General features: G+C 42.1%; 1 protein-coding gene across 1 annotated transcript in view; it reads right to left on the reverse strand.

The window, feature by feature from the left end:
• Nucleotides 1–1,248: 1,248 nt before the first annotated feature.
• LOC113524752 (zinc finger protein 850-like) overlaps nt 1,249–21,420 on the reverse strand; it is a 42,245-nt gene continuing 22,073 nt past the window's right edge. The window contains exons 7-19 of the mRNA XM_053242046.1: nt 20,518–20,622; nt 19,766–19,885; nt 18,077–18,198; nt 17,914–18,027; nt 17,366–17,528; nt 17,043–17,175; nt 16,793–16,885; nt 16,534–16,638; nt 14,175–15,214; nt 8,133–8,247; nt 7,922–8,014; nt 7,660–7,776; nt 1,249–2,917 (exon numbers count right to left, since the gene is read on the reverse strand). Of these exons, the coding sequence (XP_053098021.1) occupies nt 1,914–2,917; nt 7,660–7,776; nt 7,922–8,014; nt 8,133–8,247; nt 14,175–15,214; nt 16,534–16,638; nt 16,793–16,885; nt 17,043–17,175; nt 17,366–17,528; nt 17,914–18,027; nt 18,077–18,198; nt 19,766–19,885; nt 20,518–20,622 (3,324 nt within the window). The 3' untranslated portion in view covers nt 1,249–1,913. The remainder of the gene's footprint in view (nt 2,918–7,659; nt 7,777–7,921; nt 8,015–8,132; nt 8,248–14,174; nt 15,215–16,533; nt 16,639–16,792; nt 16,886–17,042; nt 17,176–17,365; nt 17,529–17,913; nt 18,028–18,076; nt 18,199–19,765; nt 19,886–20,517; nt 20,623–21,420) is intronic.

Consider the following 21,420-nt stretch of genomic DNA (forward strand, 5'->3'; position numbering starts at 1 on the left):
GTGGAGAAAGAAAGGATCTGCTCATGATCCAAAACATACGAGCTCATCAGTTAAGCACAGCACAGGTAGTGTCATGGCTTGGGCTTGCATGGCTGCTTCTGGAACAGACTCACTAATTGTTATTTATGATGGAGCTCATGATGGTAGCAGCAGAATGAAGTCAGAAGTCTACAGAAACATTCTGTCTGCCAAATTACAGAGAAATGCATCCAATCTAATTGTGAGGAACTTCATCATGCAGCACGACAACGACCCAAAACACACTGCAACACAACAAAGCACTTCATCAGGGAAAAAGTGGAAGGTTTTAGACTGGCCAAGTCAAACACCAGACCTTAACCCAACTGAGCAGCATTTCACCTCCTGAAGAGGAGACTGAAGGGAGAAACCCCCAAAACAAACAACAACTGAAAGAAGCTGCACTACAAGCCTGGAAAAGCATCACAAAAGAAGAAACCAACAGTTTGGTGGTCAGTGAGTCGCCGGCTTGATGTTATTGCAAGCAAGAGATATGCAACCAACTATTATTTATTTTAAGACTATCTGTTCCAATACTTTTACTCGCCTAAAAATTGGATGGTCTGCCACCAAAAGTGCCAAGTTCTAAGTTCTTTAACACATCTAGATATCAGGAAATGAAAGCTGAAATTCTGATCTATTATCTCATATTCATCTTTTGATCTCAAACCTAATTCTCTTCAGTGTATAGCAAAAACGAAGGAATTAGCCTTGCCGTTCCAATACTTTTAGAGGGGACTGTAGAGCGCCAAAGAACAAAAATATGTTCTTATACTAGACAACAATCCCTGAAAATGTCATGCATCTAGCAGAATAGTTCAAAAGTACCGACTTGTGGAACTTCGTAATTTTTTCTGTAGCTCTCGTTTTTTACAGTACAATTAGAGCCACACCCCCTTTTTTAAAGCCTCTATATCTCACAAACTAATGCAGATACAAGCCTGAGGTTTTGCACACTATTTATTGGGAATAGTGACAATAGTTCCAGAAAGTATGAAGCAAATCTGAGATGGTCAGTCATGAGGCCTCTGGTGATTGCACATGGCTCGACCCTTTAGTGAGGCCTGACTAGTTCTCTAACTTTATACTAGTTTAATACTATACTTCTCTAACTTTATACTAGTTTCTGTACTTTATTCTAGTTTTATAAAGACTTTCTGAAGTTGTTCAGAAAACTATCATAGAATAAACTAATGCTAATTAAGTCAAATTTAACAGTTACAAACAATAATCACTTTTATTGTTTTTTTTAATCACAAACATTCAGCAACAAAACAGCTTTAAATAAAGTTTAAATAAATAGAAAACTGGCTTTTGTACATTTAAAAAAGTACATTTATAAACCTGTATTTCTGTACATGGAGAAATTTCAAATAAGATCCTCTTCCTTTAATCACAATGATTCACAATCATTTAAATGGTAAACATAAACACATGTAGACACCAAATAAATCACTAAAAAAACTACAAAACAGACATTTAAATTAAAACAACATGAACGTCAAGCATGTGATTTATTATATTATTAAATAATATTATAATTTAGCCATTTAGCTCCTCTTTCACTATGTATTAACTACACAGGAACACAAAAAAAAAAAACTGCAGCTCATCTTCTGTTGTCCATGTCCTGCTTCCTCTGTATTATTATACCATTAAATTAATAGCCTATACCATTAGTACTTGGTATAATACTAACCGAAATGATCTATTAATGTCAGCTGCTGACATTAAAATTTTTTAAACAATTAAAACTTGGTAGAAAAGATAAGAAATGTTAGCTATATCAGTTTGAGAACATTGGTTAAAGTAAGCATAGAAACATACCATTTCTATTTGGATTGGGTACAAATTCAAAATATCGACATTCAAATGCAGATTTTTTAGATTTAAATTCAAATTTCAAATGGCATGATCCTAACTTCATATGTCTGTCCTGTGTGAATGACCTGGTGTGCTTTCAGAGTACTCTGTCGAGTAAAGCTCTTCCCACACTGTGAGCAGTAATACGGCTTCTCTCCTGTGTGAATGACCTGGTGTGTCTGGAGATCACTTTGTTGAATAAAACTCTTCCCACAATCTGAACAGTGATACGGCTTCTCTCCTGTGTGAACACGTTGGTGTCGTTGTAGACTACTGTGATGGGCAAAATTCATTCCGCACTGTAAGCAGTGATGCGGCTTTTCTCCTGTGTGAATGAACTGGTGTGCTTTGAAAGTACTTTGTCGATTAAAACTCTTCCCACACTGTGAGCAGTGATAAGGCCTTTCTCCTGTGTGAATGCGCTGGTGTGTTTGGAGATCACTTTGTTGAATAAAACTCCTCCCACACTCTGAGCAGTGATACGGCCTCTCTCCTGTATGAATGCGCTGATGTGTCTGGAGATGACTCTGTTGCTTAAAACTCTTTCCACACTCTGAGCAGTGATATGGCTTTTCTCCATTATGAATGCGCTGATGTCGTTGGAGATTACTGTGTTGGGCGAAACTCTTCCCACACTCTGAGCAGTGATGAGGCTTCTCTCCTGTGTGACTGCGCAGGTGTATTTGGAGATCACTCTGTCTAACAAAACTCTTCCCACACTGTGAGCAGTGATGTGGTTTCTCTCCTGTGTGAATGTGCTGGTGTCTTCTGAGATTTTTCTGGTCAGTAAAATTCTTCCCACACTGCAAGCACTGATGGATTTTTTTCTGCTTTTGCAGAGTACCAGAGATTGTGTGATGAACAGTGGAGCTTCTGGCCGGCATAAGATTCTGATACATTACCTCTCCTGATTTTATCAGTCTCTCATATTCCTCAGAGTGGCACCTTGTGAAGTGTTTGTGGAGGCAAATTTGAGTTGTATAGGAAAGTGAACACCAGAAGCAGGAGAAGACTTGTAACTGGGCATCATCTTTTTCTGGAGAAGAAAATAAAAGGTATTACAAAGTCTATTACAAGATCAAACAGGCAACACAGATTAAAAAGCAGGCCCTTAGGGCTGTGATGGATAGATGGAATAGATTTTCCTTCCTCCAGGGCCCTGCTAGTGCTAATTCAGCAATGAGCAAGTTCACTCTTGGCATTAATATAAGTCGTGAGTACACGGATCATATGCGGACAGCGCCAAGTACAAGTGTGAATGGGATCAAACGCATCTCGAAGACGCATTGTGATCCGATCACTCAAACTACATTTGGAGGTGATCTGATATGCATATGGCCACATCATATTTGTAGTGTCAATGTGAATGTGTCTCGAATAACAACGAAGGACTATCTAATTGACTGCACCATTGCCATGGCCAGAGAATATGTAATTATTGCCAGACTGGAAATCATGCTGAACAGTAGAGCTCACTAGTTAGGCTAAGGGACAAAGGTGATGCTATAATGGCAGCGGCAAAAGTAATTCAAGGGACATTCTGCTTGAAAATAAATGCAGCAGAAGACTGATGCAATAAATGTGCATGACAGCGTTCCTCCAGAGGAAATGTATGAAATCTGATCACAATTGGTTTCTGAAGACAAATTCAGAATGCCAGGTGTGAACAGCCATGTGACTCTGCTGTCCATTTGTGCTGTCCATGTTAATAACAGGGTCTATATGTATGCACTACTGCAAATGGACTTCCTGGCTGACATCAGAGCAGAACTTGCATGTATTCCTAATGACATAGCAAAAAGAAGTAGAATCCCAATGACAGCAAAATCCAAAAAGACGAGCAAGAGTAGAAAAGGAAAGTGAGCCAGTGACCCTGTTATTTGGCCCAACATCCATCACAGCTCTAGTGTCAGTTAGCAATATTATGGACCGACTAATAAGCCTTGACAATGAAGGCAGTTTGGACTTCAACCAAGGTAGAGTCATTTGGAAGCTGAGACAACCAGAAAAATACCAACTGGAGAAACATCAAGTATGGTCTCAAGACAAAGATAATTGTAAAAATTTACAGACAGAACCAGTGACATTCACAGGCTAAGTCCCTTTAAATACAAAGCAATACCCCATTATAAAACACCAATGGAAGGAATTGGCAAATTGTTTCTGGGCTGGTCCACTGTCTGAAGAACTCCAGCTGTGGCTCACATTCACTGTGCATGGAGAACAATACACCTGGTCCAGACTGCCCCAAGGTCTTCACAACAGTCAAATCAAGTGGCTTTATTGTCATTTCAAACATCTACAGCTAGTTAGTACACAGTGAAACGAAGTAACGTTCCTCCAGGAACCATTAACTTTAACTTCATTAAATAACACAAAACTACAAGAGACTACACATTATTACATAAAGTGCTATAACTAAGACAGTAAAATAGCTACTAAAACAGGACAACAGACACAGTAAGAGACAGTGCAGCGCCAACCAGTGCACAGTTCTAGTATGAAAGTGTCAGATATAACAATAGTGCAAAAGAATAACAATATAATAAATTGCTGTGAATGTAAACATAACATACTATGACATAGTATTTGGCAAGTAAACTTATACTATATATGGACATAGCAGTTATTGGGGTAGCAGCCAGGTAGAAAGTATAGTAATGACAAGAACCTATATACACTATTTTTATAAATACAGTAGCAGCAAAAAAGTGTAGGTAGTAATCACAGAAATGTGCAAAAATTGCAAAGGGAGTGGGATGGTGTTCAGTTGTGCATGTGTGTGTTTTCAGTCCAGTCTCTGAGTATTGAGGAGTCTGATGGTTTGGGGGAAGAAACTGTTGCACAGTCTGGCCATGAGGCCCGAATGCTTCAGTACCATTTGCCAGGCGGCAGGAGGGTGAAGAGTTTGTGTGAGGGGTGCGAAAAAGCCACCAGCATTGTGGTCTTGCGATCAGAGACGGTGCAATTTCCAAACCAGGCGGTGATGCAGCTGCTCAGGATGCTCTCAATAGTCCCTCTGTAGAATATGGTGAGGATGGAAGGTGGGAGATGGGCTTTCCTCAGCCTTCACAGAAAGTGGAAATCATGCTGAGGAAAGATTGTGTTGAAGTTTATGAACGGCATTCGAACATTTGTGTCCTTTTTGTCCAGGTGGGTGAGGGCCAGATGGAGGGTGGTGGTGATGGCGTCATCTATTGAGCAGTTGGGACGGTATGCGAATTGCAGGGGGTCCAGTGAGGGGGGCAGCAGGGTCTTGATGTGCCTCATGTTGAGCCTCTCGAAGCACTTCATGATGATGGGTGTGAGTGCAAAGAGACAGTAGTCATTGAGGCAGGACACTGAAGACTTCAACACGGGGACGATGATGGTGGCCTTGAAGCACATTGGAACGACGGTGCTGCTCAGGGAGGTGTTGAAGATGTCACTGAAAACATCTGATGGTCTGCACATATTCTGAGCACTCTGCCAGGAATGTTGTCTGGTCCAGCAGCCTTCTGTGGGTTAACTCTGTGTAGAGTCTCCCTCACATCAGCTGTGATTAGACACAGCACCTGGTCGTTGGGAGGAGGGGTGGTCTTCCTCGCCATCATGTCATTCTGCGCCTCAAACCAAGCATAGAAGTTGTGCAGCACATCTGGAAGGGAGGCATCACTGTCACAAGCAGGTGATGTTGTCCTGTAGTTGGTGATGGCCTGGATGCCCTGCCACATGCGCAGCGTGTTGCCTCTGTCCTTGAAGTGGCTGTGGATTCTCTCTGTGTGTGCGCCCTTTGCCTCTCTGATGGCCCGGGACAGTTTAGCCCTCGCTGTTCTTAGGGCCAACTTCTCGCCTGCTCTGAAGTGAAGTGACTTGTGGCTAAGTATGGTGACCCATACTCGGAATTTGTGCTCTGCATTTAACCCATCCAAGTGCACACACACAGTAGTGAACACACACCGTGAACACACACCCGGAGCAGTGGGCAGCCTTTTTTGCTGCGGCGCCCGGGGAGCAGTTGGGGGTTCGGTGCCTTGCTCAAGGGTCTCACCTCAGTCGTGGTATTGAGGGTGGGAGAGAGCGCTGGTCATTCACTCCCCCACTACAATCACTGCCGGACCCGAGACTCGAACCCACAACCTTCAGGTTCACCTTTGGGTAGCAAGTCCGACTCTCTATCCATTAGGCCATGACTGCCCCCAAGGCGGAGTCTCGGGTCCTCAGCAGCGCACGAACCTCTGCAGTCATCCACGGCTTCTGGTTGGAGCGCGTGGTGATGGTCTTGGAGACGGTGACATCATCGATGCATTTGCTGATATAGCTGGTCACTGATGCCGCGTATTCCTCCAAGTTGGGGAAGTCGCCATCAGTTTCCGCTTCCCTGAACATGTGCCAGTCAGTGTGTTCAAAACAGTCCTGAAGAGCAGAGATGGCTCCTGCTGGCCAGGTTTTCATCTGCTTCAGAACCGGTTCAGTGCGTCTGACAAGTGGTCTGTATGCTGGGATTAACATACCAGAGATGTTGTCTGAGTAGCCAAGGTGGGGGCAGAGATCCGCCTGGTACGCACTGGGGATGTTTGTGTAAACAAGATCCGGCGCGTTCTCCTGTTTCGTTGCAAAGTCCACGTGCTGATGGAATTTAGGGAGCATTGACATGAGATTTGCATGGTTGAATTTGCCGGCAGCAATAAATAGTCTGTCAGGGTGTGCATTCTGCAGTTTGCTAACTGTTTGTTTGTAGCCCCATACAGTTCACAGAGCACCTCCTTAGCATTAGCACTGGGGGGAATGTATACTCCAACTATGAGGACAGTGATCCCACAGTTTACCATTTACATTTATGGCATATCCAGAGTGATTTATGGAAGTGGAAGGACATTACATTTCACATTTATCTCCTTTGTACTATTAAGCAGATGATGGTTAGGGGCCTAGCTCAAGGGCCCAGCAGGTACAGCATGGCGGTGACCCTTCTGATCAGTAGTCCAATGCCTTAACCACTGATCTACCACAGTTCCATATGGAACTCCACCACAAATTCAAGGAAGCACTATAAGTGTCAGCTATCATAAATCATCTCAAACAGAGGAACAAGATGAAAAAGATGTGCTGACATTCCTAGACTGCCAAGTGTCAGGGAAGGGCTACAGGGACAGTGTTCATGTTCAGCAATTCAGGCTAACGTCTAGCTGTGAAATCAGCCTTAAACACTGCTTAAACACTATGTATGCTATACATACCATTATTACCATGAACAGGGTGTCACAAGTCACAGCCATATAATAAACTCTTGGCACAGCAGTTCCAGAGCTGCTGAACATCACTGAGAGGGCAAACTTATTCAATCAAGCTAAACTTCACTTCATTGAGTGAAGAGGATGACCACAACTGTGTTGAGAACTCAGAAAATGGAAAAGCAGGAACCAGATTTATTTAATCATTTCACATTAATGCTGTTTTAATAACTTTAGAACGAGTAAGCATTGCCATAGATTTTTATTATTTACTGATTATTGTTATTATTATTTTATCCAAGTATTATTTTATCCTCTTGCTTGGAAGTCACCCAAATGGAACACTTACAGTGAAAATTACACCCTAGCAGTCCACTACAGGACTAATAGAAGGACAAGGTAATTATGGCTAAGGACAGTGTGTAGTATTTCGAGCAGATATGACAACAGTCAGAGCAACAACCAAAAACATTCACCTCACCTCGTCCCAGAAATGTTTTTTTATAATGCGATGTATAGGAATAGATAGCACAGAATGAGTGTTACAGCATCAGTGATACTTAACCCAAGACTGTCGTTGTATAGAGGTAGTCTTCATCTTTAGATTCTTCCTCTTTTACATCCTTGGTCTGAAATCCTCTCTGCTGGGCTACACTTTCCACAGAGCCTGATGTTTCTCCACCTGAAAGTCCACCAATTACATTCAAATAATTTCATCTCAAGTAAACCTCTGAAGTGAAACCTCTGTGGGGGAATGTGGGGAACAAATATAGCGTAATAAAATTGATGAGGTCCAATCTGGATTCTAATACACCCTGTTGTCTTACAGAGATAGTGTTCATCTTCAGGTTCTTCCTTTTTTATATATTTCTGTTCATCCACAGGTGTGATGTGTCCCACGGGGCCTGGCGTTGCTTCACCTGAAATTTCATCAACTGAATTTAAAAACATAGAAAATACAAACTGGGTACAAGTCAGTGATCTGAGCGGTTACTGAAAGTGAGTGACAGTGGGCTGTATTGTGTCCTTTTGACTTACAGACATAGCCTTCATCCTCAGGTTCATCCTTCTTTACATGTTCCAGTTGGTCCACAGGGTTGATGTTTCCCACACAGCATGATGTACAAGTTTCTGTCTGCACATCCCTACAAAGCTAATGGCCAATGAATAATAATAATTAATTAAGAAAGGAAGTCAACACTAGATTCTGAGCATACTGTCTAAGGATTCAAGGATAACTTTGGTTTGCTTGATTAGAAGGATAGCAGCAAGTGAACAGTCAGTTCTCAAAGTTAATGTGTTGGAAGCAAGAAAAATGGGCAACGTTAAGGATATGAGCGACTTTGACAAGGGACAAATTGTGATTGCTAGACGACAGGGTCAGAGCCTCTCCAAAACGGCAGGTCTTGTGGGGTGTTCCCAGTATGCAGCAATTAGTACCTACAAAAAGTGGTCTAAGGAAGGACAACTGGTGAACTGGTGACAGGGTGATAGGCACCCAAGGCTCACTGATCCGCATGGGGATTGATGGCTAGTCCATCTGGTCTGATCCCACAGAAGAGCTACTGTAGCACAAACTGCTGAAAAAGTTAATGCTGGCTATGATAGAAAGGTGTCAGAACACACAGTGCATTGTAGCTTGCTGCATATGGGGCCTCGTAGCCGAAGACCAGTCAGAGTGCCCTTGCTGACCCCTGTCCCTGACCAAAGGCGCCTACAATGGGTAGTACAAGTACACCCCTTCATAGCAATGGTATTCCCTAATGGCAGTGCTCTCTTTCAGCAGGATAATGCTCCCCGCCACACTGCAAAAACTGTTCAGGAATGGTTTGAGAAACATGACGAGTTCAAGGTGTTGACTTGGCCTCCAAATTCCCCAAATCTCAATCCAATCAAGCATCTGTGGGATGTGTTGGACAAACTAGTCAAATCCATGGAGGCCCCACCTCACAACTGACAAGACTGCTGGAAAGGATCTGCTGCTAACATCTTTGTGCCAGATACCACACACACCTTCAGAGATCTTTTGGAGTCCATGCCTCAATGGGTCAGAGCTGTTTTGGTGGCAGAAGGGGGACTTTATGGTTTTAATGTTATGGCTGATCAGTGTATAAAATAGGTATTTTCTTACCTTCATAGTTGTGTATTTAGAAGAAAAAGAAAGCCTTTATTTATCATGTATACATTACACTACAGTGAAATTCTTTTCTTCACCCCTGGAGCACAGAGGATTAATGGCCTTGGTTCAATGGTCCAACACTGACAGCTCGGCAATGCTGGGGGCTTGATTCCCCTACTAAACTCCTCCTAGACCAGCTGTCTGATTTTCACAAAAATCAAATCAGATCATATTCAGACCATGCCGACAAAAACTTATGGAATTCAAGTTGATTAGTCAAACTGTTCCCGAATAATGCGCAAACGAATTCAACAAAGAGCATGCCAAAATGGACGTGAGGCTATATCTCTGTTATGCTTTAGTGTCTTCAGACCCAACTTAGTATATGTCATAGCCATCATGACTTGAGGGTACCTGCACAGTTTCAGAACAGCACCAGTGCTCATGAGATATGAAAAAAGCATATTTTCACTTTTCGGACCGTTCATCCGATTTTCAACAAATTTGACTCGGATCATCTTCAGTCCATGCCAGCAATAAGTTATGGATTTTGTATTGATAGACCAAACCGAACTGTTGGTCCGACTGACTTAAAAATTGGCATGCGGCGTCTATGTCCATGTTCATCATTGTCCATGACATGGCTGCCATCTGCCAATCACATTTCAGCAGTTTTTAGACAAGATTACAAAAGAATGATCAAAACAAAACACTGAGCATATTTACCTTTTGGGCTGAGAGATTTATTCACATTTTACATGCGTGTTAATTGCGTGTTAATTGTTTCATTAGTGCAACGCTTTGATATGTTGTGATGAAAGCTTATATGTGCCATTGTAAACATACATGCTTGCAGCTTTTCTGAATTTCATCCAATGGCCATGAATCTCACCTCTTTCAATTCCTTAGGTCCTACAGAAATCAGTGATATACACTTTTCCACAGTAGGCCATTTTGAGTCATGTCAAAATGCACCGCATAGCGTTTTATGCAATATCTTGGCAACACAACTGCCTACTGCACTGAAATTTGATATGTAAAATCATGGCCATGCTCTGATGTTTGCTTAGCTCCTTACTTTGCCTCTGTTGTGCTTGGACCCATAATTGCTGCTTGTAGCTATATTGTCACTTGTATTTGTCGTAAACATTTTAAGAAGAGAAATGTATTGTTATTAATAAGAAGAGAAGTCAATAACGTCATTTTCAGACACCTCAAACCTCAGATCTTACTGTCAACCCTGTATTCCAATAATCAGATGTTCAAAGCTTTAAAAATCAGACAGATCAGACACACACATGGCTAACTGTTACCTGGGAGCCAGCAGGAGCAGGGGTGTGTGGAGGGTTTCTAAAAGAGCATGGTTGGACCTCTGCTGATTCCATCATAAGGTTTGGTCTTAAAGGTTGTAATTCTAGAAAAGGAGCTCAAATTATCAGTAATAATTAATCAGAGTCATAACTCCAGAATCAACTGTATACTAATACACTTCATACAAATGATGATTTCATTTAATAGGTAACAGGGAAAACATAAATTCATTTAAAAAGTCATCACATCCTTTAATAAGATAAAATATTCAGATAAAATCTATTAACTAAAACTAAAATAAATGAACTTGCTAACAATCAGCTAAAATGCAGCTTAAAAAGGGACTGTTTACGATTTAGCCTGCTCCACCAGTTTTTACTAAGGCTGAATCCCAAATGTCTCCTCTTTCACTCTGTAGTGCACTACATAGGGTGAATACTCCACTGTACCCTTCTCTAATGTAGTGCACTTGGAGGGAAATAGGGAGCCATTTGGGATTCAGCCACTAACTGTTAGCAGAACAGCTCAGCTAGTTTAACTTACCTCAGGCATCAAAGGAGAACGTAGTAAACATCCTCAAATACAGACAACGGATCAAATCTGTTTAATAAAACCCAGTCAGGAATATTTTCACGCTGAAGATGATTACATCTGAGAGAAATCTCTTCACTCAGAGAGGAAAATACCTGCAGCTCCTCTTCATGTTTTCAGTTTAAGGCGGAGTTAATGTTACAGCGCCGCCTGCTGGAGCATTCTGTTAATCACATCACAACATATACTGGCTTTTATTAAACCCACGTTTTCATCTTGCTGCTGTGGTTTTTTTAAGAGATTTTAATTTGCTCTTTTTAAGAGAGAATATCTTTTCAGAGATCTGAAAAGAAAGATCAAGAAAGATCTTTTTAGAGATAATATTTTACTATGCAAAATTCTTGGCACCCTATTTTTTTTTGTCCAAACTTTGTTATAGATGTTTATTTTCTGACTTCTACATTATTGATTCAGTACAAAAACATTTTAGATTAAAAAACATTAGTTTTCCGGCACAAAATGAAATGTTCCAGAAAAATGTTTGTATGTCAGTAAAGAAAGCAGCAGATTCCATAAGAGACACTTTTCAGATAAAAACATAATGAAGGCTGCTGGGTTTCGCTGCAGAAATAAGAAGCGAGTCGACAGTCAAAGTCTCCAGAAGAACTGTGGCTGCTTCTGCAAGATGCTCAGTAACACTTCCAGCTCATTTCCTTATAAAACTGCACACACTGCACCTGAGACTACTATTTTTTTTTAAAGCGAAGGATCGTCACACCAAATATTGTTTTTGTTTCATTTATTAGTTTACTGCTCTTTATAGTATTTTTTGTAATGTAGAAACATTTAATTTCATTATTTTTGAGGGCATCTTTGCTCTACAGCATTTCTTTGCATGTGCCTAAAACTTTTGCACCCCTCAGGACACAAGTGCCAATGTTCAGGGCAAGTTTTTACATTTAAATTACATTATCCCATTTTTTTTAATATGTATAATCTGTGGGATGGTCTCCCAATTAATACATTTGCAATACTGTAGGACAGTGATTGATGGAGTTGCAGTAATTGAGCCTCTTGCAGTTGGAAATGATTTAATTGTCCACAGAACTTTCCTGATGGTTTTGAAGAGCTCTAAATAAAACCAATATTCCTCATCATTACAGGATGAAGTTGAGGAAACCATCTCAGCTGCCTCAGTGAGCCATGATACTGGGATGCCTACAGAGGCATATCTTGAATATAGAGAATGGCATTTTATTTAACCTGGCCAGTCCCAAGCAAGGGCATATTTCTAGTTACCCTAAGGCCATGTGACTTAAATATATTCAGAAAATGAAATGCTGTTTATTTGAGCATTAGATGCTACTCTTGTCTCTTTGAAGCTGCCTGTAAAGGAGCTGTACAAGGTCCATCTGGAGAAACAGGTTAAAAAATCTTCAGGACAACTACAACTGCTGTGGGTGCCTAAAAATGGATTTTATTTTACTGATGAATAATGACAAGGAAATAAGTCATCTGCGTTTTTGTCATTTTTATTTACAGGAAATAATGAAGGCATGAACCAAACTGAAGTTAATTCGTTGCAGGGTGTACCCTCTCTCTCTGTCTGCTAGTAGGAAACCATCGTGAAAAATCCATGAATCATAGACAGAGCCTCAATGTTTGTGATTATATGGGTCTCGTTAGCTTAATGGCAGAGGAGAACAGTGAGTTGCAGTACATCGTTAAATGATCATTTTAACTGGAGGTTACTATTGTCATTACCTGTACATTAATGCTATGGAAGGATTTTCTGAAGGTTTTATAACAGGAATGTGAATACTATCTATACAGGCAATGACCCTTGAAAATCCTGAAGCACTAAATGGTACGGAAGTGCTTACTACGTATTGCTTTCACATTGGCATTTTCTCCATTTCTTTTTTATTTGGAGTCAATAAAGACAAACCCGTGCTGCTGTGGAATTCTTTTTTGATGTCCATTACAGTTTTGTGCCCAGAGAACACCACAAAAAAACGTTCATGAAGTGTTTTAGTGCTAGAAGTACTTTTCTGATGGACCAACATACAGTTGCCTCGTCACTATATTTTCAGCGTGTCCTACATTATACAGAAAATTTAGAGTGGCAAAAAAACAGAGACATAAGAATGTAGTATGTGAAATATTTGAAATGTGCAGCTGAAGAATGTTGTTTAAGTAGATAATTGACTACAATAACAAACGGTAATGTTTGCAGAGATCATCACAAAGTGACAGAATGCCTAATCGGAGTCTAATCAAAAATTCCTGATGTAAAGCTCTGTGCATAATTTGAGTCTTGATGTCCACTGGATCCTCTGAGGAAAGGACACACCATGTTTGCATGAATGCCATGGGTGTAACTAATTAGGGTTAGGGTTAAGTAAACCGGTCAGAAAGCAGGTTTGCGTCAAAGCATATGTTACCATAGTAACTGCCCCTCACTCACTCTGATTTCAGTTTCTGTAATGGAAAATCCCAGATATATGTGAACTCTATACATATACAGGGTGTCTCAAAAGTCTCTATACATAGGGGAAATTAACACTTTTTAGCAAACTGTTACTAAAAATACATCCTCTACATGATTGCCATTTCCTTGTAAACACACAGGCAGTCATCTCTCCGCACTTTGGCTCCCAGTTTGGTAAGAGTGTTGTGTGTGATGTGCTTGCCATGTTTCCTGTTAAAGTCCCTCGCAACATTGCGACAGCTTCCAGATCCAGCCATGAGAATGAATTCAATACATTCTTCATTTGTCAAAGGCATTCTTAAAGTGTGTGTGTATATATATATATATATATATATATATATATATATATATATATATATATATATATATATAATAAGAAATAATACTAAGTATGAAAAATGAAGACATTTTGCTAAAAAGTGTCAATTTCCCCTATGTTTGGAGACATTTGGGCCACCCGGTATATATTGTAAATACATTTATCGGCATAACTTAAATAAATGAAAACTAAGGGCAGCTTAATCAGTGTTTTGTTTAGTCACACATCACAAGTTGATGGCTCTATTTTGAAGCCCTTGTCTATGTAAACTGCACATGAACAAGTAAATCTTTATCCATGTTTCTATGCAGTTTCCACGCTATTTGAATTCATTGGTGTTGTATAAATCTCAGTGCAGTTTTCTCCATTGTGGACACGCTGGTGTCGTTGGAGAGTACCGTTTTGGGCAAAACACTTTCCACACTCCGAGCAGTGATACGGCTTTTCTCCATTGTGAATGCGCTGATGTCTTTGGAGAGTACCATGTTGGGCAAAACACTTGCCACACTCCGAGCAGTGATAAGGCTTCAAACCTGTGTGAATGCGCTGGTGTTGTTCGAGAACACTCCGTCGAGAATAATTCTTCCCGCACTCTGAGCAGTGATGCGGCTTCTCTCCTGTGTGAATGCGCTGGTGTATTAGGAGATCACTCTGTCGCATAAAATTCTTCCCACACTGTGAGCAGTGATACGGCTTCTCTCCTGTGTGAATGCGAAGGTGTATTTGAAGAGCACTTTGTCGAACAAAACATTTCCCACACTCTGAGCAGTGATAAGGCCTTTCTCCATTATGAATGCGTTGATGTTGTTGGAGGCTACCATGTTGGGCAAAAGCCTTACCACACTCTGAGCAATGATATGGCTTCTCACCTGTGTGAATGCGCTGGTGTTGTTCGAGAACACTCTGTCGAGAATAACTCTTCCCACACTCTGAGCAATGATACGGCTTCTCACCTGTGTGAATGCGCTGGTGCTGTTTGAGAAAACACTGTCGAGAAAAACTTTTCCCGCACTCTGTGCAACGATGTGGCTTCTCTCCTGTGTGAATGTACTGATGTTGTCTGAGACTTGTTTGGTCAGTAAAATTCGTCCCACATTGTGGGCACAGATACATTTCTTTCTGCATTGGTTGATTAGAGGCGGTACTGTCGAGAGCACAAGAAATGGTTCTTGGAATATTAAAGCTTCTCGCAGTAATAAGATTCTCATATTTTATCTCTCCTGATTTTATGAGTCGCTCATATTCCTCAAGGTGGCATCTTCTAATGTGTTTGTGAAGGTAAATTTGAGATGTATAGGAAAGTGGACACCAGGAGCAGGAGAAGACTTGTAACTGGACATCATTCATTTCTGGAGCAGAAAATGAAACATATTAAAAACGCATTGTGAAATGGAACAAAATGTTTTTAGGAAAACACTATGAATGAAACATTGGCTCTGTGAATTATGGATGATTGTATGTAGTGAAAAAATATCACGTTTGGTGAACATGCACAAACAGCAGCAGTGTGTTACTACTCTTCTTATCTGAAAAATAAACTCCAGTAAATTATTTCAGACATTCTAAGAGATCCCAACAGGGTATAACACAAATAATGTGGGATACCACACCTTCGTGTTTGGCTAAGGCAGGTGACCATGGTGACGGCAAAGGGTTGCATCTTTTTTTAATTACATTTAAAAACCTTCCCATGTTTATTCATATCTTCTGTCGGCTTGCACCCTGAGAGGGACTCTATATTCCTCTATGTTTTGGTCATTGCATAGATGAAAGAAATGTGGTTGCTACAGGTCGCTGTACGTTAGCTCTTCTATACCACGTGAGACCCTGAGCACTGCTCTGCCCTATTCTGAAATGGGGATACCCCCTCAAAACTTAAAATCCAAAGCAGAACATTGCTGCCTCCCAGTGGCTTCTGCAACAAACTGCAACTACTCTGATTAACAGAGAGAAATGGAACATGGAACCTCCGGAAATTCTTCATTTATGGCAATATGGTAATATCAGACTGATACGCCTAGAAAGAGATGTGGCACTACCAAAGTAGTTTGAGAAAAGTGATGCATGAGAGCCTGCAAACCCCTCAACTGAGTTCACAAGAGCGTGCAAGTCAGCAAATGTTGTTGCCACGGCTGCACACCTTGCGGCCATGAAAAACAAGAAAACCCCCAGATGAGCACTGACAATGATCGCAGCAGGCTTCCTGGCTGAAAGCTTGTCTATCAAAGGCACAACTGTGTCAGAGAGAAGAAATCTGAGTCAATCCAAAAGAAAAACAAAAGAGGACTGCCAATCGAACAAAGAATTTCATGAAGCAAAACCTCCCACCATGATCCAAGAGTTATAATCCAAAACTCCTGTGACATCCCAAGTAAAAATTACATCCTATCTATCCACTGCAGGACAACTTGAAGGACATGATGTTGCAGCTAAGAACAGTGTTCTGTTTTTCAAAAATAATATGAAATCGGAATAAATCAACTGGCCCATCCGTTTGTGTGCAAAACATGTGGCCAAGAAGATTGAGCATATTTAAGAATGACAGCAGAAGGGCCACCCAAAATCTTTCATAGCTTCTTTTCCTAGATCATTTTTCTTTTTAACATATTATATAGAAACCTTTAAAATGAGTGTACAGTATCAGTGTTCAGAATCAGTGTTACTTAACCCCACACTGTCGTTGTACAGAGGTAGTCTTCATCTTTTACATGCATGCTTTGAAATTCTTCTCTCTGTTGGTCTACGTTTTCCACAGAACTTGATGTCCCACCACCTGAAATTCAATTATTTACATTTAAATATTTAAATATTATCATCTTAAAGTAATTCTGAGAACAAAAGGGGCTTTGAGGGACTGCTCCAGCCTAGTTAAATAGTAGTTTGGACATGATCTACAATCTGGACCCTAACACACCCTGTTGTCTTACTGAGGTAGTCTTCATCTTCAGGTTCTTCCTGTTTTATATATTTCTGTTCATCCACAGGTGTGATGTCTTCCATAGAGGCTGATGTTGCTTCACCTGAAATTTCAATAATTTAAGTACTGTCATTTAGAGTACAAAACACAAATAATGGACAGGTCAGTGATGTGTGGATCATTCACTCACAAATAAAGCCTAATCAATAGAAATTACTAATGAGCATCAGAATAGGCAGTATTGTGTCCTTTTCACTTACAGACATAGCTTTCAGCTTCAGGCTCTTCCTTTTTTATATATTTCTGTTGGTGCATGGGGCTGATGTCTCCCACAGAGCCTGATGTCCCTCCAACTGAATCTGTATGAGCTTCTGTTCGCACATCTCCACAAAGCTAATGACCAGAGAGGAGTAATAATTATTTAGCAAAAAAGTCAACACTATCCTGAGCATACTGTCTGAGGAGGTGATGATACCATTGATTTGCTTGATTGCATGCAAGCTACCAGGGACAGAAGTTGATTAAAAGAAGGAAGATTTACAAAGTTAGGAGAATCTCATTCGTATTAAATATTTACACCAACCTGTGCACTGATCTGATGACAGACCTGGATTTTTATGATATTAATCCTTTTGTGGAAGCGGAGACGTAGGCACGTGTCAGTTTGTGAATGGAGGACAGAGCCAGAAAAAGTGAGTGGCAAGGACCACACACCTGTGCAGAGTTTGGCTAACGAGTGTTCTGTGTTTCAGTGAGCGGTAGCAAGGATAAAGAGAGCTGAGCAGCAAAGAGCCGTGTGTGTGTGCTACAAAACCGCTGAAAAGCGAAAGTAGAAAAAGAAAAGAGAGCAATAAAGAATCTATCTGAGTTGTCCCAAGCCTGCCTCCCGTCTCCTCATAGCCGACCCAACCCAAGAAAGTGTCACACTGGTGCCGAAACTCGAGAATTTGAGGAAGATTCGCCATCATGGAGTCCTTGCCACTTGCTGAGATTGGCAAGGACCCACGCTGGCATCCACCAGACGCAACACCAAGCTCAGGCAGAGGACTTGAAGGTGCTACAGAGCCTGGTCCAACCGGCAAGTACTCTAGCGGTCACCGCGGCCATGCCCTAGATCACAGCTTAGCCAACCATTCGCATTTGCTCAACAGCTCCGAGACACCTGTCGAAGGTGGCTGCTGCCAGAGGAGTGTGGCGCCGAGGATGTGGTCGACCTTGTGGTGCCGGAGCAGTTCGTTACCCCGACTACCGCAGGGGACAGTGGAATGGGTCAAATGCCACTCTCCGGGGTCACTAGACAAGGCGGTCCAGCAGGTGGAAGATCACTTGGTGGCATATCTGGAGCATACGAGCCCCCTCTTCTCCCTCCCTCTTACTCTTATTCTTCCCCCTGTTCTCCCCACCCTCCCCCTGTCCCTGCACCATAGAAACGGGGGCTGATTCACCCGAAACCAGTTCCCTGGGCTTCCCTACCCCTCTCTTGCCCCTGTGTCTGTCTCTGCGCCCCAGAATTGGATCATGACAGGCACTAGTGAATACTTGCAAACATTCCCATGCACACACCTCACCTTCACCAATTGTGCATTTCCCAATGCCTCACCTTGAACCAGACATTGATGAAGTTTAGTTACAGCCTGAATCCACCAAAGTGCGGTATGTACCCACTTGAATACTCACCAGTATACAGTATGTCCTCACTCGATCGGGGGCGGCTGGCATTGCGTCTAGGACCCGGACCAACGCTCCCACCTCCATCATGTGGCACTGGTCATTCGAGATCGCATGGCGAGTTGGGGACGCCAACAATGAGGTAAGGCAAATGGATAGAGGTGGAGCGAGGCAGATTTACCACCTCAATCTCCTTAAACCATGGAGAGAGGTGGTCCTTGTGGCTTTGGTGATGGTCGTTCCATAGAGGGAGGAGCTAGGACTGGAGATAAATCTAAAAACAGCAGCTCAATCCAGCCTGGTCCCTTGTGGAGACCACCTCTCACCATCCCAAATGACGGAGGTTGCCAAGTTGCAGATGGAATTTTCCAATGTGTTCTCACCTCTACCTGGTCACTCTGATCTCACAGAACACCACAATGAAACGCCCCCAGGGGTAGGGGTATGCCACTTCCCCTATTGTTTGCCCAAGCATAAAAAACAGGTGGTTTGAATGGCGCTCACAGCCATGCTCAGTATGGGGGTAATCGAAGTGTCCCACAGTGACTGGTCTCTTGGTTCCCAAAGCCAAATGTTCGGTTCAGTTCTGTGTGGACTTTAGAAAAGTCAACATGGTGTCTAAATTTGACACATACCCAATACCCCATATTGACAAACTGCTCGATCGGTTAGGAGCATCTCGCTTTTATTCAACACTGAATATGACAAAAGGATATTGGCAGATCCCCTTGACTGCAATATTTCGTGTGAAAACAGCTTTTTCCACTCTGTTTGGGTACACCAATTCGTCACCTTTCCTTTTGGGTTGTTCGGAGCCCCAGCAATGTGACAGGGACTCATGGACAGAATCCTCCGCCCACTCGCTGCCTATGCCGCTGCCTACGTTATTATTTATAGTATTTATATGACTATAAATACTATATACTAAATTTATATGATGTTATTATTTATAGTAATGATTGGCAGTGGCACATGCAGCATCTGAGGGCTGTCCTGAGATCATTGAGACGGACAGGACTCACAGCAAACCCAAAGAAGTGTGCGATTGGATGGGTGGAAGTAAGGTATCTGGGCTGGTGCGTCCCCAAATTGATAAGATGGCAGCAATTGCAGCTTGCCAAGACCCAAGACCAAAAAGGATGTGAGGAGCTGGCTGGCTATTATCGAGGTTTGTGCCTAATTATTCTGATGTCACCAGCCCACTGACTGATCTCACTAAAAAGGGAGCACCAGATCGGGTCCACTGGACAGAGCCATGCCAGCAGGCTCTTATTTAGGTAAATGCTGCACTCTGTGGTGGACCACTCTTACATACTCCTGACTTCTCTCTCCCCTTTGTTTGGCAGACAGATGTGTCGGATAGAGGCTTGGGGGCCATGTTGTCCCAGGTGGTGGAGGGGGAGGAGCGCACCATGCTGTACATCTGCCGCAAGCTCTTGGTGCGAGAGAATAAGTACAGCACGATCAAGGAGTATCTAGCCATCAAATGGGCGGTCCTCAATCCTATCTGCTGGAACGAGCCTTCACCCTCTGAATGCCCCGCTCCAGTGGCTCAACCACATGAAGTATGCCAAATATGTGGATCATGCTTTGGTATCTGGCACTTCAGCCATTTAAGTTCGAGGTGGTCCACAGGCTAGGGGCACAGATGGCTGTGGCAGCTTTCCTCTCTCGGTGAGGGGGAGGAGCAGGCAGCGGTCTGGATGAGTTGCCATCCCAGCCTGAGTTGGGCGGTGGGTATGTGGAAGCGGGCGTGGTCAAGTACCGGTTTGTGAATGGAGAGCGGAGAAAATGAGTGGTGAGGATCACAGAGGCAAGGATAAGGAGGGGAGAGACGACAGCCACAGGAGAGAGAGCTGAGCATCACAGAGAATGCTTGCTATAAAACCGCTGTAAAGCAAAAGAGAAATAGATTCTTTATTCCTAAGTTGTCTCAAGCCTGTCTCCTTATTCCCAACCCATCCCAAGAAATTGTCACACCTTTTATTGTATCTGTTCCATTATTTACATGTTTGAAACTTTAAAAATGAAACAGATTAGACAATTGCACATATGGCTAACACTTACCTGTGAGCTAGTAGGAGAATAACTGTGTGGTGGTTTTGTAAAAGAGCACAGTCTGGACTCTCCTGATTCCATTATAAGGTCTTTGGGGTCTACAGTGTTATGATTCTGAAAAAGGAGGCTCAAATCATAAGCAGAACTGCAGAATCAACTGTAAATTAATACGCGTCACACAACCTATGAGGATTTAATTTAAAAGGAAGCAAGAAAAATTAAAATTAATTATTAATCATTATTAAACTTATATTTGTTGGCTAGAATGCAATATGCTACTCAAGTCCACTGGGACAGTGTTACTTTTGTTTATTTAAGTGGAACTGAGACAGAAAATATTGCCTGGTTAATTCAATACAGTGACACTAAAACGGAATTATATGCACACATATGCCCAAGGGAGAGGCACTTACGCCTAGAGGTGGTGCAGCAGATCTGTGAATATTCGGCCAGGTACAGGTGGACCTCTTTGCCCGGTCAACTCATTGTTGAACATGGTTCTCCCTAGCAGCACCAATGGCCATGAGACAACACATGCTAAACCACAACCCTGCCTTACAGCCTACTATATACATTCTCATGTCCCACACCGATTCTGCCCATGCTACACAGAATTCAGCAATCGATTCCTGGGTAAATCCACCCTCAAATCACTAGATTTTAAGAAATGTTCCCAACTGACGATCTCAGATTTGTTTAATACTTTCTGGAAATGTTGTCACTATTCCCAATAAACAGTGTCACTGTTCTCTAACTTTTTCTCCTGGCATTCTCATGTGCCCCATATTGACTGCAACACTTCTTTGGAAGACTTGAGTAGAGGTCTAATAAAACCTTCTTGTGGTTTAAACATATGACTGCCTCCTCTGGGAGAGACTCTGATTGCATCTGTGAAGCAGCAACTCCTGATCT

This window comes from Pangasianodon hypophthalmus, chromosome 19, assembly GCF_027358585.1.
Source record: "Pangasianodon hypophthalmus isolate fPanHyp1 chromosome 19, fPanHyp1.pri, whole genome shotgun sequence".
Lineage (NCBI taxonomy): Eukaryota > Metazoa > Chordata > Actinopteri > Siluriformes > Pangasiidae > Pangasianodon > Pangasianodon hypophthalmus.